Here is an 18,305-nt window from a genome sequence, read left to right on the forward strand (position 1 = left end):
TAGTTTTACATATGAATATTTAATTTAATGATATATATATATATATATATATATATATATATATATATATATAAACTTACAGGAATTTCCCTTATTGGAATTCTATTTCGGGAAAGTGGATAGGAAGGGAATCTTGCAAGCCCGTCCTGCGCAGCATTCTCTCTTCTACCACGCAGTTGAAATTTCATTCAATCACCAAATCACATGAACCTTTTGTTTTAAGTAAATAAATAGCAGCTACCCATTTTTTTATTCTTACCAACCATACATATAAAGTAATAGATTAATACTATCATTGGGTTGAGAATTGCAGCTATTATGCTGCACAGGAAATGGACAACAAATAATGAGACAGGTTTAAGACCCTTATGCAGTGATTATTCCCTTCGCATGGTGACATATTATAGCTGCTTTTTAACTCTCCCAGCATGCAAAAATCCAATTCTATGAATCTTCGTCAATGTTTTTCTTCCTTGACCCGTCTCTAAAGAGTGAAGAGGGAAGACCTCCCACTTCCCCTACGGCCTCTAATTTCTCTTCCAAGCTGTTACAACGTACCTATATCAGAAAAAGAAGAAATTAGCCGAAGATAGTTTAAACCATCATGTGGTTCCTTGGGTTTTCCACAAGATGGAGGCACCTATGGATTATGGGTGCAATTCTGCTAGTAATCCTTGTCACAATGATCTTAAAGAAGTTTGCCCTCTACCTTGAGGCACAGGCAAGCAAATGTGCAGATCAGGAAAAGCTGCACAGGGAAGGAAAAAACAATAATGATCATCAGCAACCTTCAAGAAAGAGCTGCAGTTTGTGCTGCAATATTGGTGTCGTTACCAGGACTTACGCACTTGAAGAGCTGAAAATGGCGACTAGTGATTTTAGGATTAGGATTGGGGTTGGAGCCACTTCTTTTGTGTATCTTGCTGAGTTTGATGATGGAAAATTTGGAGCTGTCAAGCGTGTGATGGAGCAGAGAGGTGGCAGCAAAAAGGTCTTCTTGGACGAGGTTTCTGTCTTGCTTAGGATTTCTCATCCAAATTTGGTGGGATTGCTGGGCTTCTGCTTGGAAAAAGGTGACCAATTTCTCTCCATCCCTTATGCATAAATTCCTGAAAGTATCCTACGAAGTATTTGTAACAATTGTGTTAAAGCATATTCCATGCTCAAAATATAGTTACCATTCTATGAGAATATACGGCTAGAATTCATCAAGAACTTCTTGACATGCAGTCTTTTATTTTTTTTCTAAATTGACAACTATTTTTCTTAGATAATATTGACAGATTTTAACCCAGAACCAATGACCCAATTCAAAATCAGACCATTTTGATAAGTTCCTTACCTACCTCATTTGTGAACAAACTATCTTGCTCCAGTTATGGGCTCAGGCCCTAGCCTTGCCTTCCGTGCAAGTGAGCCAGCATGATCCATCTCTCATTTCTTTGGGCGATCGTTCCCATGTACAGAAAGAGTTGTTCTGGCTTGGGTTGGGCTTATGTTTACATATAACTAACAATTTGCCTTAAAATGTTGAAGCAGGAGAACAACTTCTACTGCTGGAATACGTGCCAAACAAGAGTCTCTTTGACAGGATGCACACATACCATGGCCAATCCTCAGGGATACTGTCATGGTCAAACAGGTTGAGCATTGCCCTCGACATTGCTCGAGCCCTGGACTACCTCCATTCTCAAGCTGATCCACCCATAATCCACAGAGATGTCAAGTCCTCTAACATTCTTCTAATTGACAATAACCATGCCAAGCTTGCAGATTTCGGGCTTTGTAAATTGGGCTATGACAAGCCAGGCTGTCAAAACCCAACCAACATCAAAGGTTCATTTGGTTATGTTGACACCAATTACCTCAAAACAGGCCTGGTATCACCGAAGAGTGATGTCTATAGCTTTGGGGTCCTGCTGCTAGAACTGGTAACGGGTTTGAAATCAACACAAGGCTCTGTCACATTGGCAGACTGGACGGAAGAATGCAGGAAACATCATGATGTTGAGGTTCTGGCTAAAATGTTGGACCCAAAACTCAATGGAGATGCAAACTTAGAGCAACTGAAAGTCTTGACTGATCTAGCTAATGCAGCACTGCTTGAAAATTCAGAAGGGAGGCCAGATATGAGCCAGATAGTAGATAGGATTTCGAGTTGTATGGAACCTCAACCTCATCCTCCTTTGCCGGTATAAACCTGTTAATACATGTACATAACATGCTTTATAATTTTTTGTCTTTTCCCCTAGCTACCTCACGCATTAATTCATTAACCATAAATGTTCATGCTGTTGGTGCGTATACACTTAATTTTTTAGATAAAGGGAGGAAATGTATCATTTCAAGTGTAAAGAATTCTATGACGGAAAGGAAGTTTCTCTTCTTTTCCATCTCTAATTTATTTCTCCAGGAAAACTTGCTCAAATTCCCATGTAATACGCCTCTAAAAATCCAACAAATTCGTATCTTCCTCTCACATACTAGATTAGAATATACATTTCATTTCAAGGAATGACCCTTATCTTCATGGTTTCTGCCGTGGTTTCATATACACTGTTCCCTCCATGACCCTAATCTAGGATGGATTTGTATTGAATTTAGAGTAGAAAAAACTGGAGAAAAAAAACAGAAGGGTCAAGAACTAATAAATACATACATGAATTTTCAATTAATTCCGATTCTTTGTCGACTTAATTTGATATAATAAAGTCCTCAAGGTATCAACAACCTAACAAGTCAAAGTCGTTTAATGTTTATTGCAAGGATTAACTACACGTACATTTAAGTTTATCTAAACTTTGACTAGTTTATTACTACATTCTATTATTAGAAATTTACTTATTTAGATTTTACACGATTATACGCAATCGATTATTTGGTTCATTAGTTGATGTATGATCCTCATGTCTAAAAAATAATATACGAATCTCCTCTTTTCTAATTATAAAAAAAAATCTTACATAATTGCACATGATCCAATAATCACATTCTATAATTAGAATTTTTTTTTTATAGTACTATACAAAGCTCGACGTTTCCTTCAAGAACACTTTCCTTCTGCCATCTATTGGGCAGCATAGATGTGATTCACAAGCAAAATACGCACGGACAAAAGCTTAAGTCTGAGTTAAAAGAGTATAGCAATTATTTTTGTTGGTTAGTGTTCACTTGAAAATAGTTAAAAATTTTTTGTTGTTTACGGTGCTCTGACAGTCTATTAGTTAAAAGAGTTAAAATTTCCTAAGTGTTCACTTGAATGAAACCTCTAGCCGGTCAAAAACCTCAACCCAGCAGCTGATCATGAGTCATGCCCCCACGCAGCTACTTGTTTTGAGAGTCAACCATGGCTCCCAATCGAATCCAGTATTCTCAAGAACCCCTATCTCTCTCTCTCTCTCTTTTCTTCTTTAATTAAAAAAGAAGGCATGATTAATGGAAATATAATATGCAATAGTTTTACTAATAGACTGTCAAAGCACCGAATCCAACTGGCTTTGTCTGGCTTTGACTTCTCTCGATCGGGAAGATTAATTTAGAGTATATTAACCATATTGGATCCATGTACTTATGATAAATTTGATCCCCCTATCTTAATTGCTCACTATAATTTTTATACGATTATTTAAACTTTTAATAGCATGTTTATACCATATTGTCTGTACATATTACGTACGTGCATGTGTACTTCGAATGAAATCAAAGCACGTGTCTCTGGTGCATGGGTTCCCGCACTGAATTAAAAACCTAATTTAAGTCAAAGCGTGCTTAATGAATTGTTAAACTCACATTATATTAGAGATTAAAGTATTGAGGAATTGACAGATGGGCCATTTTGGCCAAAAGAAGCACAGTTTAATTTGATATATGCCTTAATTGTTAAATGATCAATTTGTCCCCCCTCTCCAAATATATAACTAGTAGGATAGAATATAGTGAAGTGAGAATGGATGTGGAACACTTCCAAAAACAGCCACGCCCTTATCTGTAAAGTCAGAGAATGACTTGTAAAGAAAGTGATTAGCATGAAATCAATCTGATGATTTAGCATTATTAATGATCACACTGTAATAAGATTTATGGGTTATTTTTGGGACCTTTCTTTTCGCTTGATCCATCTTTTTTTTGCCCCTTTACAAGTGGGGTCACTCTTTGGGCTTTGATAACATCATCAAAAGGTGGATTTAATCAGGATTGGTATCCACCCCAGAAGTTGCAAAGCATCAAAAGAGAATATAATATATCAAAGTGGGGTAGAAGAGGAGGATTTGTTTTTGTTTTTTTGGCTTCTCATTCCATCCCATGCCATATTGTCTCATTCAGACTGAAGATGGAACATATAATAAACAAAGCCCTAGAGAGGGACAGAGAAACCGGAGCGGGAGAATATAATAATAGTATTCTGCTAAATGTTAATTAATGCAACTTATAGAGCGGAGTCTAATATTGAGAAAAGGGGGATGCCCAAAGCCGTCAAACAGTCCTTTAAAAGTAGCATACAATTTGTTTGCAAACGGGGACTGTCCCTGGTTTTGATCTTTGAGTGGTTTTGTTTTGGCCCATAGGATATACAATTGCCATACCTAGCTACGCACGTATTCTGCAGGCACAGGGCATGGGCTGGCATGCATTAAATCTCACTCTTGTTTGCTATCTGCGTTGTACGGTAAATTGAAATTAAACGATCACCATTATTTTAACTAGCACAAGTTTTTCATGTACCTTAACAAACGTAGAGTCATGCAGGTTTAACTTCTCCAGTATGCGTAGCTAGGAAGTGAGGAAATGTGACACAAACTTTAGGCTGAGAATCTGAATTGAGTTGGAAGTCTGCAATCCCCTAGTACTAGTACTACTACTAGTACTAGGAAGAAGCAGGTAGCATCCAACTGAGAGAGTGGCACTGCATCCATGCATCATATCTGAGAGCGTGTAGAATTATAGCAGTCAATGCCCCCAAAGAAGAAAAAACTCTTCATTCAAAGTACTTGGGGTACTAACTTTGCATGCAGTCAACAAACATACACTATGATGACCGATATTGGAGGCAGAATTGATACCAGCTAATAAAAACTGAAGCTGATTTAACATTGAAATCAAATCGTTCCAGAGGCTGCCTCTGCTGATATTTTGTGAACGGATGGCCACGCTTAGCTGACACAAAAGGTACATGGGCGCAAAGCCACAGACAATGGCAAAACCAGAATTCGTTAGATTGAAAAGGTAATGCTGATGTCAAATTCCTGCAAAATGATGGGGACCGGACCTTCCCTGTGAGTGATGGAACCACAAGCCTTGCCAAAGAGAGGAGGGAGAATCTGGGGTTGATCACAATCTTGTTACTTTTCTGATAGTGTATAAGGTTTTATTATGGAAATCCATTCGAGTAAAATCAAACATTATTCTTTTTTTGCAGACATGAATGTCATCTTCAAATGTCACACTTGTAATAGTGGGAGATCTCTCACTATCTCTCCCCCTAGAAAAAAACAAATGATAGCTGGAACCAAGTACTGATCTTGAAAAGGAAAAACCAAAAAAAGTGAGAAGAAGTGGATAATCCGATTCCCAAATCATTCACAACAGGACGTCCCCTGCTCCAAACTTCTGTTATTTTACTCACCCTAAAACTATAGAATTAATTTAATCAGACGAACTCTATTTACCCAACCCAAACTTGTTAAAGGCGCTTATCGGCCTGTAGCCAACCAACAACCATCTTTCCTAATACAACAAATCTCCAAAAGCGAAATCCTATATAAAAATGGAAAAAGAAAAAATAAAACCCGTAATAAAATAAATGACCAAGTTGCGTTAGATTCCATTAATCTTCCTCAAAGAGTCATTGTCACAGTGGCAATAGCTTTTAAAAAGGGGTTTTTCTTATACCATTATCAGTTGAACATGATTAGACTACAACTTACAATTCTGCTGATATTCATTAAGAAAAACCAAGTGTCAGTGTGGAAACAGGGATGCCTTCCATGCATTCTGGAATAGTTTCAACCGCATCAGTCCATATGGGAGACCAGCCACCATCTCTTGCGCGCTCCAACTATTCCGAGGATTAGATCCTAGGCTTCAAGTTCTAAGCGACAATGAAAACTCTCACAGCTAACATTAAAATAAAGCACCTCAATTTGCGGCTGCAATTTACATGAAATTCTTTTGATAAAGAATTTCAAAAGATCTGTTTTCGTAAGGGAATATACTATTAATTTCTTTTAATAAAAATTAAGATATTTTTAAATGTGAACACATAAGTCAATTTCGTAGAAAAGAAAGTGCATTTGCATTAGTAAGAAAACCTCCAAATTTGAAATCCAGGGGACAAGAGCTTACTAGGAGTTTTGAGTTTGTTTATGCATTTCTTAGTTAGCAAAATCTTATCCGCACAGCTATAACGGAAGAGAAACTGCATTTGGACACGCTGACCGTTCAAAAGTCAACCCTTTTTTGTATACAAGTAGTATACTAGTATAAGGTTTTCGCGAACACCGTAGAATTCACCAAAACTCTACCAACATGGAGTCTTCTCATGACACCTGCCGCATAGGGCATACCTGTCAACCAAAGAGCTTTGATTCATCGTTATGTCCAACACAGTGCCGGTGCTTGTATCCTTTCCTCGACTAGGAGCCACGTCAGGGTCCCAGAATAGAATCCTTGTCCCGAGGCAGTATTATTTGAAAGATGGGAGAGAAACGCATTTCTACGCGCGGAACGGTGCGTGCTTAGTACTAATGTACACGGGTAGCGTAGGAGTCGTTCTCAATTCTCTAAAAAGTCACTTAACAGGAAAATCGGAGTACTTTTGTTTGAAAATAAAAGTTGTTTTTCAATTTCCAGGATCTGCCGATTCTTGCTGCAATGTGTGACGCATGTAGTGATGTAAAATGCCAAAAATCTAAGAGATTAATTGGAAAGTCAATTGAAAATTAAAACGTAATTGAATTAAAGTATCTTTTTTAAGTAAAAAACGTTTGCGTTTTAAAGGAATATTGTTATTTTTTAAAAATAGATTATTTTGTATCATTTTAATCAAATTTTATGTTTGATGTTATTTATTTATATATATATATCTATAATATATATAAAAGTCAGATGTTTTTTTTTTTTTTAATTTTTTTCAATTGAGTCTTCAATTGAATGACAAGTGTCATTCAATTATAACTCATTTTTATTTTTTTGACATTTCGTTTTCTATTTAATTAATTTTTTTTACACCTTATGTCAAAAATAAATTGTTTTGACATTTGAAGTTTTTTTTTGTTTTTTATTTTTATTTATTTTAATAAAAAATACTTAAAAACAATAATTTCTAACTTTTAATGTTTAGAAGATAGATTTATTTAATATTTATTAATTATAATTTAATATTATTTTTATCTATATTTTTTTATTCTGTATGAACCTAAATCTATAATATATAGATATCTCTTTTATACATTAATGTTTAAATTTCAATAAATATCCATCAAATTCATTATATAAAAGTAGGATAATTGATTGAGTTAATTAATTGACATTTGTCATTCTTAATTAAATTATTTTTTTTACACCTTATGTCAAAAATAAATTATTTTTGACATTTGAAGGGTTTCTTCCTTTTATTTTTTTTAGTAAAAAATACTTGAAAACAATAATTTTTAACTTTTAATGCTTATAAGATATATTCATTTAGTATTTATCAATTACAATTTAATATTATTTTTCGTCTATTTTCTCTTATTCTGCATCAATGTGGATCTATAGTATATAGACATCTTTTTTGTACATGAATATTTAAATTCTAATAAACATCAATCCAATTCATTGAACAAAAAAAAAAAGTCAAAAAGGTCTACCCATTTGTCAATATATATGACACACAGTCATTATTGAATAAATAAATCAATTGAATTTGATAACTTTTAACTATTCATTTTATATATAAAAAACATATAATACTAGCAATTACTGACTATTTTATATTAATAGGATCTTTACATTATACTGTTACCTCATATTCTGCAACTGTTTATTTTAATCTATTAATAGTATAGGTCATATACTTTCTCATTTCTTAATAGTTTATTATACATCTAATAACCTTTGATAGGATTATTGTCTTTTTTGGATAAATTCTGTTTTAAATAAGATAACTAATTAGGTCAATTGGTTGTCATTNAGTAAAAAAAAACTTGAAAATAATAATTTTTTATTTTTAATATTTAGAATATAGATTCATTTAATATTTATCAATTGTAATTTAATATTATTTTTTGTTTATATCCTCTTATTCTGCATGAACCTAAATCCATAATATTTAGACATATCTTTTTATACATGAATGTTTTAATTCCAATAAATATTCATCAAATTCATTGAATAAAATAAAAAAGTTAATAAGGTTTATTCATTTCTTAATATACATAACACATAGTCATCATTTAACAAATAAATAAACTAAATTTGACCATTTTTAATCATTTATTTTATATATAAAAGATATATTATTATAAATTAGTAACTATTTTATATTGACAGGTTCTTTATATTATACGGTTGCTTTATATTGTATAACTGTTTATCTTAATCTACCAATAGTATATATTCTATACTCTCTCATTTCTTAATATTCTATTATTTTATAATTATATATATAGATGCAAGTTTTCGATAATTGAAATTAAAGCAAACAATTATTTTCAATTAATATCAGTTTATTTTTTTCTCTATCGGTAAAAACCAGACATTCATACAGTTGACTAATATAATATTACTTTATCTACAAAATTTTTTAAAAGTACCAAATTGAAATAAACTCTAACATAATTAATATTTTTTATGATTTTTTTTGTAACATAGCTACGGGTACCATCTTAATATATATATATATATTAAAATGATTGACTAATGAAAAGTTCAAAGTCAATCTTTGAAATTTTCTCGAAGGTTGAAAAGACAACATAAATTCTTTTCAATCTAAAAGTCAAAATGATAACATTGTTAAAGAGAAATTAATATTCCTTTTACTAATTAATCTCAATAAATAAAATGAACCAATACAAAATAAACATTTATGGCAGGCGTGGTAGCGACGCGCGAAAGAGATGGTGGAAGACGTATGAAGTGGAGTGAAAGGTACAGGTCGGGTACGGGAAGGTCCACAAGAAACTCATAAACGCGTGGACCCACGCTTGGGCCTTTTGAATTAAAAGGCAAAAGCTACACAGTAGTAGTACATGAAAGAAAAAGAAAAAAAACAAAAAATGGTGTTAGAATTTTAGTAATGCAAAAGGCCCACACATGCAACTATGCTTTGCAATGGAAGCATCAAATTGCAGAGAAACAACAGAAATAAAAACATTATTTTATGTCTTTTGTTAACAAACGAAGGAGCCTCCCCACTGTCTCGTGCATGCACTTGCTAAAACTTTCCTTTTTTTCTTTTTTCCTTAGCAAAAAAATGTTTCGTTTTCTAAGTATTTATTTCCAGTACAGTCATTATTAATAATTTCAATTTTATTTATGCATCCTATCATTTCAATTTTCTCATATATTATAAAAATCGTTTTTCTTTATAATTTTTGAATTGAGAACATTTCGATAATTTTTGTTAGATATAATTTGAGGTGAACATTTTCATAAAGTAGTAATTGAAAAAAAAATCACATCATACAGTATAAAAAATAAAAATTACAAGAGATATAGATAGAGCTTATCTTTATTATTATGGGACATGCGAAAAGGTGGGTGAATTGTGGTACGTACAGGTGTCTTGCTGTTGTACCAAATCGCCCCTCATCGGCCTGAATGATTACGTAGTATTGGTTGCTACGATACAATTTTTGGTCAAACACATTTGGGTCCATGTCTCCGACCAAAAAAATAATTGTTGGTCCAACTTTCTAATCGGTGTCTGAAAATCTGTCCTAGCTCATAATTTTGCCAATCTAATTGGACTTTCCCTTTGGACTCGAAGCCTTTGTTTGACCATCCTCCATACATTGATTTTGGAAATTTTAGGTGCTACATTTACATTAACCATCTTGACCATCTCTAATTAAGGTTAATCTTATGACTAATTATAACATCGCTAACCGAAACTATGTCAACAATGCATTAGTTTGAAATTTCATAAATTAATTCAGCCCTTTTTGATTGACCATAAAGTCGAAGGAGACTTGCTGTTGAAAGTTGAAGTTGAATATTGAAAAGAGGTAGCTAGGTTATTGTCAAAAAGCCTCTCAAGCTGGAAAAATTCAATGTCTGCTCATTAATTACATGCAGTGTTTGTAATGTTATGGCATGTACTGCATATATAAGACGATTTCAAAAGGAGAAGGGATAATTCAACCTTTTTCTATGGTAGTATACAAAATTTAAATACATTAGGAAAAACAAGAAATTAATTGCGACCATAATTAGATTTAAGAGCTTGATCATAATTAATGTATAGCATTATAATAAACCTCAACATATTGTTACGAATGATATTTGGCGAACCATAGAATATTAATTTGCCCCATAAACTACAAATTTAAGCTGTGGTTGTCTTACCAACCACAAAGTCAGAAGCTTATTTGTTAAACTTAATTGTCCTTTTGCGTTTGTTTCTGTTTTAAATTTTTTTTCCCCCGAATGTTTTATTATCATCACAGCCTACCAAGTGTGGAGGTATCGGGTGACTTAAATTAACAAGACGTGGGTCGCCCAGCCATACCGAAACCGCCATTCGCCGCAGCAGAACTCATCCGCATTTAAAAATTATTCGTTTTTTAATTAATTTATCAAAATAAAGTAATTGATAAACCACCATTAATCTAGTTGGTATAAAAGGAAGAGTTTCTTTTGTTTTTTTTTTTATCGATTAGAGTTCATTCTTTATGAAAAGTATTTCGAAAATAAAATCTTGAATACATCAGTTACCGACGGCACAAATTGTTTGATTTTATCTGAAAGAGTTCAGTGAGCAATTCTTAATTAAACACGTAACCTTAAAATTTGTAAGTTTTTCTTGATCTCATTGATGAGTTAATTATGTACCTATAAATTAGTCCATCATAGAAGTTGCTGTCTTGTCGTGCATGCAACTAGATAGGCTGAGCTTTTCTTTCGGCCAAAAATGTAGGAGCGTAAACCAGTAAACCATACAGAGAATGATTATACGTACTAGTTAACCTCACTCCTTTCTCATTAGGAATTCTCTAAATTGAATCAAATGATTGAGCTGCCTTCTAGGAAACTATCCTAATTAACTTAACATATTTTGGGGTATCATTTTTAATTAAAAATTACTACTCTACATATGAAATTTATTATACCATTCAACAACCACATGGGAAAACTTTTTTTTTTTTTAATTTCAGATACATATTGATGAATTTTATACAATTGATTTTTGTCAATTATTAATGTTTGTTTTACACACGAATATTTGATTCAACCGTTTGTGTATGTATTCTCCCATTCAAAGAAATGGATTCAAAATCTCTTCTTTCTCAAATTAAAATAAATATATATTAATAATTTTTCTTGGAAGGCATCTGCATACATTATATGATGTTCTTTTTTATTTTAAGTTCAAGTTATATATATATATATATATATAGAATAATTAGGGCATGAAGAAAGAGCAGGTTAAAATTGTGAATTGATTTTAGAGAAGAGGGAACATTAAATAAATTATAAAGAAGCATGCATAAATATTTAATTAATAGGCATGCATGAATTTCGTTCAAAGACGGAAAGTAGATGTATATACACATATGACAGTTGAGGACGTTTGTATTTATGATATATTGAAGTAATACAGTTTGCAGCTCACAGTGAGGCTTAATCTTCTTCGACCTTTCAATTTCAGTCATCTCTTTCTCTGTGTGTATGTATCTATATGTTTGTAAATTTGCGTAAATATATATCGTATGAGTATATCCATGCATGCAAGCATGTCGATTGCGAATAAATGCATAAAGCTGCATGCATCCACTGGTTTTGACATGTTGGTTGAACTCTTCTGCCGTCCATCATTTTTCAGGATTTTTTTGTATTGGGACAATGTTACTATCTACCTACATACTAGCACTAGTGCATGCCTGCCTTGGGGGATCGACGCATTTTGTATTCATATGGCACGCTTTGTCACCTTAATCAGTCTTATCTCTAGATATATATATCCTTACATATATATATAGTCAGGGTTGTCATGCTCAAGTCAGAATCAAGCATTGTCTTGCTCAAATTTGGGAGATCAGAGAGAGAGAGAGAGAGATATTGGGAGACAAATTAATGTAGCTTTCATAATCTTGCTAGATAAATCTGACTGCGGTTCTACCATGTTGGCAGGGAAAGTTACAAGAATCGAAATGAGGAGCAGTTATTGAGATTTTACTGTTACCGGAGAATAGACTCCAGATCCATGGTCAAGCTGCATGGCAACTGTTGTTTTTTTTCATAGGCAAATAATTTCCCAATAAATGTGAGGAATTTCTATGAAAAAATTAAAATAGTACAATAAGAGAAAAAAAATTTTCTTTAATTTCCTTTTATAATTTAACTCTTTTTCTTTACATGATGCAAGATGCAATAATTTGGGTAAAACTTGTACATGACACATGCATGCTATGATATAACTAATTAGGAGCAAACACAAACACACGTATTGATTGTGTGGAAGGTGAAAACAAAATGAAGTAAAGGACTTGCCAGTGAAGAAAGTGAAGGAGAGGAAAATGTTAATAAATAAAATATTAATGTTCAAGGTAGATTTTATGCATTTTTAGTGGTTAATTTATTAAAATATATATAAAAAAATCTTTGTTCATGAATTTAACTTGATCACTTTTTTTTTTTTTGAATAGCAAGTGTCAACTTTATTCATCATAGAGGGACCTAATCCCTTTCACCATATAGAAACGAGAACCACGTAAGGCTTTGGTTCATATATCAGTCCGTTTTATCTAATATATCTTTCCAAAGCCTCCTCAAAATGCCAAAAGAAACAACCCCTATACACGTCAAATTCCAGGCAGGAGGCCCACTGTACTCCCCCTCCAAACTTGATCACTTAATAAGTTGTAATTCAATGATAATGTATAAAATTATACCGCATTTTGTTATCGATTTCTCTACAATCGCTTGCAAATCCTTCTCATATACATATGTATATAGATATTATTTTTTGTAAGGGAGAAGTGCACATCTTATGCATTGGGGGATAGCACTATGGTTAATTTGAACAATAGAAAAGAAGAATAGAGTTTCTTATGGAGAAGGGCATGTGTGTTGAACATAACCCCAAGTTATCTACAAAAATAAAAGTCAACCATTAAAATAAGTCGTCCATCGATTACACTTTATGAGCTAATTAGTTATATATAGATTAATTAGCTTAAGTCAAATTCTTTTAGGTAGGACAAAGATTATTTTGAACTGGTGGCTTCACCAGAAGCTCCCCGCAAAATTTACAAAGCAGGGTTGATCTCATTTTTAGGCTATCGTGGCAGATTTTGGAAATCCTCTACGATTTGGTATTTGACATTGACATCTCTTTTTTAGTTTCATTTGCATAAGCCACATGTCTTGCTCCAAGTCATGCTCATCAATGGAGGTTTTTTTTTCCTTAAAAAAAAAGCATAGGGACCCAAAAATATTGGATATCTGATACAGGCAGAAAAAAGTTTTAGAAGATAAAAAATAGCAACAAAAATGTGTAAAAGAAAAAAACACAACACTCTCTCCTTGGAATTTAAATAAAATTAATATACTTTTTTCATTCTCATCTTTTTAGTGGTAATTTGAAATGACAGTCGTAAGATAAAAGGAAGGATAATTGTATTTGTGTGTAATTCAATTATATAAGTGAATGATTATTAATGTTAATATGTAGTTATTATCATGGAAGAGATTGAAATTAGAACACTTGAAAACCTATAGAAAATAGAATAGCTAAGCATTGTTTTGAGATGATGATGTAATGTTATTTTGAGATGTGGAAGAAAATTGAGTTTGGTTTAGGAGACAATGGCTCGGAGCAAAACCAAATTTATCATCCGAATTTTGGTGAATTTGGAGTGATGAGACTTGTGATTTGCACCATTGTTATTGAACCAGTCCACGATGGCTTTGTACCCTTATTTAATGTAAGGTCCCAACCTTTATCTGCGAACCACTGGCTTAATAGCCAAATGTCCCAGCAATGGCTTGACAATGAGAAGGGTGTTTTCTGACTGACCAAAACCCAATATTTAAATTTTAACAAAGCTTGCAATTGAAAAGTGGGGCTTTCCTGGGAAAACAAATGTGTTGAACTTTCTCCAATTAGTAATGAAAGTTTGTGCAGATGTCTTAAAATGATGCTAACTTAATTAGCGTTTTGGGTTCAACCGGTATATCTCCCAAGTCTAGCCTTTGGTTTTTTCAAACTAAGCAACAAAGATGCTGTCTCCTCTTTGGGTGAGCCAAGAAAGAAAAAATGAAGAGAAAAGGCGCTTGTATTGTATGTAGAGAGGTGAAGGGTTAAGAGTGGGTTGGGCGCAAGGTGGTGCAACCAACTAGTAAGTTGAGGTATAGACTTAAAATATTTGAAATTGTTGGAAAGGAATGGGTTAAGAGGTAAGGCAACAGCGGAGAAAAGGCGTGCGGATAGAGCTAGTGAGAGGCACTAAAAACTCCGCTTTTGTTTTCCTCAAGGGACGTTTCCATGTTTGGATACCGAGTTAAACGCCAAAGGCAATGCCTCCCTCTCCCTCTTCTTCTCCTTTTTATTTATTTATTTTTTGTGGGTCAAAATCTCAAAACTCCTCTCACACGCTCTGCTTGCATTCCTCTTGACACGTGCTTTCTCTCTCTCTCCCTGACCTTGAGAAATTCAGGATAGTAAAAACATGAATGAGCTGGAGGGAGATTCCGTGTGTGGGATTCAAGCTGTATGAAAGCCCCCTTCCTCTCTCTTTCTTTCTCTTCCTCTCATCCAATAGCCTATATATACCCGCTGCCTTGCTTGTTTTCTTCACACAACTTCCTTCTCTACCCAACTAGCTGCTACTACTACTACTACAACTCCCACTCTCTCAACACCAACAATTCAATTACTACTCATTGAATTCATGGAATTCAATTTCATGTTTTATTCATTTGCTTCCATCTTCCTCATTTTTCTATTCCGTTGTCTTTTTAAATCCTTCAAGTCCAATAGCCGGCAACTACCTCTCCCCCCAGGCACCTTGGGTTGGCCTTACATCGGTGAAACGTTTCAACTCTACTCTCAAAACCCAAATGTCTTCTTTGCTTCAAAACAAAAGAGGTGCTTCTTAATCCTTGTTCATTCTACAAGTATTTTGTTTTACAAGTAATGCATATTTACATGACCGCTTCTTCTATTTTCAGATATGGCTCCGTATTCAAGACCCACATACTAGGCTGTCCTTGTGTGATGATTTCCAGCCCGGAAGCTGCAAAATTCGTGCTCGTAACCAGAGCTCATCTCTTCAAGCCAACATTTCCAGCAAGTAAAGAGAGGATGTTGGGCAAACAAGCCATCTTCTTTCACCAAGGAGAGTACCATGCTAAATTGCGGAAGCTTGTTCTCCGTGCCTTCATGCCTGAAGCCATCAAAAGCATCGTGTCTGACATCGAATCCATTGCTAAAGATTCCCTCCAGTCCTTGGAGGGGAGGGAGATAACCGCTTTTCTAGAAATGAAAACAGTAAGCTGTCCTTCTCTTTTATTGTTACTTGCACATAGAAACAGAGAAAAGTTAAAAGCAGGGAGAAACAGAGACAAAGAGGCAGGGGTCCTCTGTTTTTCCTTACCCTGCTTCTGTTTCCCCTGTTTTGTTTTACCTTAAGAACGGTGCAAAACTAAAAGTAGTTGATCATTACTTTTAGTTTCACGTAAAAAAATACTCTTTACTGATAAGTTGCTCAATTTTTTCAGTACACGTTCAATGTTGCGCTACTTTCCATATTTGGAAAGGACGAAGTGCTTTATAGGGAAGATCTCAAGAGGTGTTACTACATTCTTGAGAAGGGGTACAACTCAATGCCCATTAACCTTCCCGGTACACTTTTCAACAAATCAATGAAAGCAAGGAAAGAGCTTGCTCAAATTCTAGCCAAAATCCTATCAACCAGGAGACAAATGAAGCTCGATTGCAATGACTTACTGGGGTCTTTCATGGGTGACAAAGAAGGCCTTACTGATGAACAAATTGCTGACAACATTATTGGTGTAATCTTCGCTGCTCGTGACACCACCGCTAGCGTACTGACATGGATAATTAAGTATCTTGGAGAAAACCTGAGCGTCCTTCAAGCTGTCACGGTAAGATTATCTGCAATGGAAATTCTTTAGCATGAATAGTTTCTAACAGTGATAGCGCTTTTGGACTGACTTGGTTCGTATTTGCTATTGTGGCTTTGCAGAACGAGCAAGAGGCTATAATTAGAAGTAAAGAGAAGTGCGGTGAGGAGCAAACTCTCACTTGGGCTGACACAAGGAAGATGCCAGTAACTTCTAGGGTGATTCAGGAGACACTCAGGGTTGCTTCAATCCTATCATTCACCTTCAGAGAAGCAGTAGAAGATGTTGAATATGAAGGTCAGCTACCCAAAATCTGACAAATTATCAAATCCCACCTTTTTGATACCTATTTGTCAGTGTAGTTTTATTCTTTTGTGCTATTGGTTTGACTCTTTGTTTCCTCTCTTGTTCAGGGTATCTTATTCCAAAAGGGTGGAAAGTTTTACCACTTTTTAGAAACATTCACCACAACCCAGAAATATTTCCAGATCCTGAAAAGTTTGATCCATCCAGATTTGAGGTAAATTTTGCAGGATTTTATTGTTTTTTTAGTTGTATTACGTTATATCTCTGACATCTTTTAAGCTTTCTCACCTCAATAACCTAATACGTACTTTTGCTCAATGATTTAACAGGCTGCTCCCAAGCCCAATACATTTTTGCCATTTGGCAATGGAACCCACTCATGTCCAGGGAATGAGTTAGCCAAGCTGGAAATTATGGTCCTTCTCCACCATCTGACCACAAAGTACAGGTAGGGAAAGTTCTGTTACTATTGCGTTAAACAGTTTTGCAACCTTTCTTGTGGGTTAAAAGGTTGTTTTTATAAATAGAAAAAAAAAAAGGGAATAACTGCTGACATGAGCAATATATTTTCATGGCATTTTGCAGGTGGTCTATGGCGGGTGCAAACAGTGGGATTCAGTATGGTCCTTTTGCTCTTCCCCAGAATGGTCTGCCCATCAGATTAACCAGAAAACCATAGCCTAAGAGTCCCCGACAACTCAGAGGGAATTCTCAACTTTAAACATAGGCAGCAGCAAAGGCAAAGGCAAATGCAAAGCCAAGGACACTCCCTAGAAGAGAAAGAAAGAGCTTTCTCTCTTTCTGGGCAAAAGACATCCAAAATAAGAAGAAACTTAGGATTAGCATACCACAAGGGAACAGCTAAGTGTACAGAAGAGTCTCATAACACACAAAAAAAAAAGAAGCAAATTCTGTTTATTCTTTTTCCAACTAATGGAAAAGAAGAAGGAAAAAAGAATGATCCAGCAAAATATCAATGACTTTTACGTGTGTTGGTCCTAAGAGGATATGTTTTTGTAATTTCCTGAAGTCCGCAAGGCAAAAAAGAAAAAAAAATTAATTGTTGAAATTTTGGATGGTACATAAACTGACTCATTCGGCTCTATGATAGAGACTGCCATCAAGTCTTTGCTTAATGCTAGTTATCCTTTCCTCTTTCCTTGCTGAATTTGCTACCTTGGTCTTCTTCCCTTTTTATTTTTGGGTAAGTAAAGTTTAATTCATCCAAAGAAGAAACAGTGAAGCTCTATCCAAACAAGATTCCCTGTTCATTGAGTCCCCAGGGGACAATATTCCTTAGGCCAGTAAGCCTAAAGCTAATTGTTTCAAGCATGGAACAAAAAAGGTGAAGTTAGTTTCTTCCTCCCATGATTAATTCTGCTGCTTCTTTCTGTCCCTCCAGAGACGATAGATGTATGCACTCCATGCCAAACCCAGGAGGAAACAAAACAAAACAAAAACAAGTGCATCTACGTGCATGCATGGAATGATGAATGAGGATGATACACGACTGAACCTAATGAATGTTAAGTTTGATATTTCAAGGATGAGAAATTTGGGGTTCATAGGGAGAACTGACTAATTTTGCTTCCTCAATTGAAAATAACAGCAAGAAAGAAAGGAGCAAGGGAACTGCCACCATGCAAATAAATTCCAGGAAAACAAATCACAGTGCAACATGTAGCAAGCCCAAGACAGTTTCAAATGAGGAA

The 18,305-nt window shown here is 34.5% G+C and overlaps 2 protein-coding genes and 1 long non-coding RNA gene across 4 annotated transcripts; 2 read left to right on the plus strand and 1 right to left on the minus strand.

The window, feature by feature from the left end:
* LOC108661223 lies at positions 469–939 on the minus strand. The gene is made up of 3 exons (XR_001926973.1): positions 849–939; positions 710–748; positions 469–558 (listed from the first exon to the last, which is right to left on the minus strand). It is a non-coding gene; the product is annotated as an uncharacterized LOC108661223 (long non-coding RNA).
* Positions 552–2,312, plus strand: LOC18606914 (pto-interacting protein 1). 2 transcript variants are annotated; one of them, XM_007040806.2, is made up of 2 exons: positions 552–1,073; positions 1,537–2,312. In XM_007040806.2, the coding sequence occupies exons 1-2, from the start codon at positions 605–607 to the stop codon at positions 2,196–2,198; spliced, it is 1,131 nt and encodes a 376-aa protein (XP_007040868.2). In that variant the 5' UTR covers positions 552–604; the 3' UTR covers positions 2,199–2,312. The 2 variants fall into 2 exon arrangements, with proteins under 2 accessions (XP_007040868.2, XP_007040869.2); XM_007040807.2 differs by having other exon boundaries at positions 1,540–2,312.
* LOC18606915 (abscisic acid 8'-hydroxylase 1) lies at positions 14,936–17,751 on the plus strand. Its single transcript, XM_018116623.1, has 7 exons — positions 14,936–15,289; positions 15,373–15,691; positions 15,922–16,308; positions 16,410–16,584; positions 16,701–16,807; positions 16,923–17,041; positions 17,179–17,751. Exons 1-7 carry the CDS (start codon positions 15,093–15,095, stop codon positions 17,270–17,272), a joined length of 1,398 nt encoding a protein of 465 aa, XP_017972112.1. The 5' UTR covers positions 14,936–15,092; the 3' UTR covers positions 17,273–17,751.

This window comes from Theobroma cacao, chromosome 3 (genome assembly GCF_000208745.1).
Source record: "Theobroma cacao cultivar B97-61/B2 chromosome 3, Criollo_cocoa_genome_V2, whole genome shotgun sequence".
NCBI classification, from domain to species: Eukaryota; Viridiplantae; Streptophyta; class Magnoliopsida; order Malvales; family Malvaceae; genus Theobroma; species Theobroma cacao.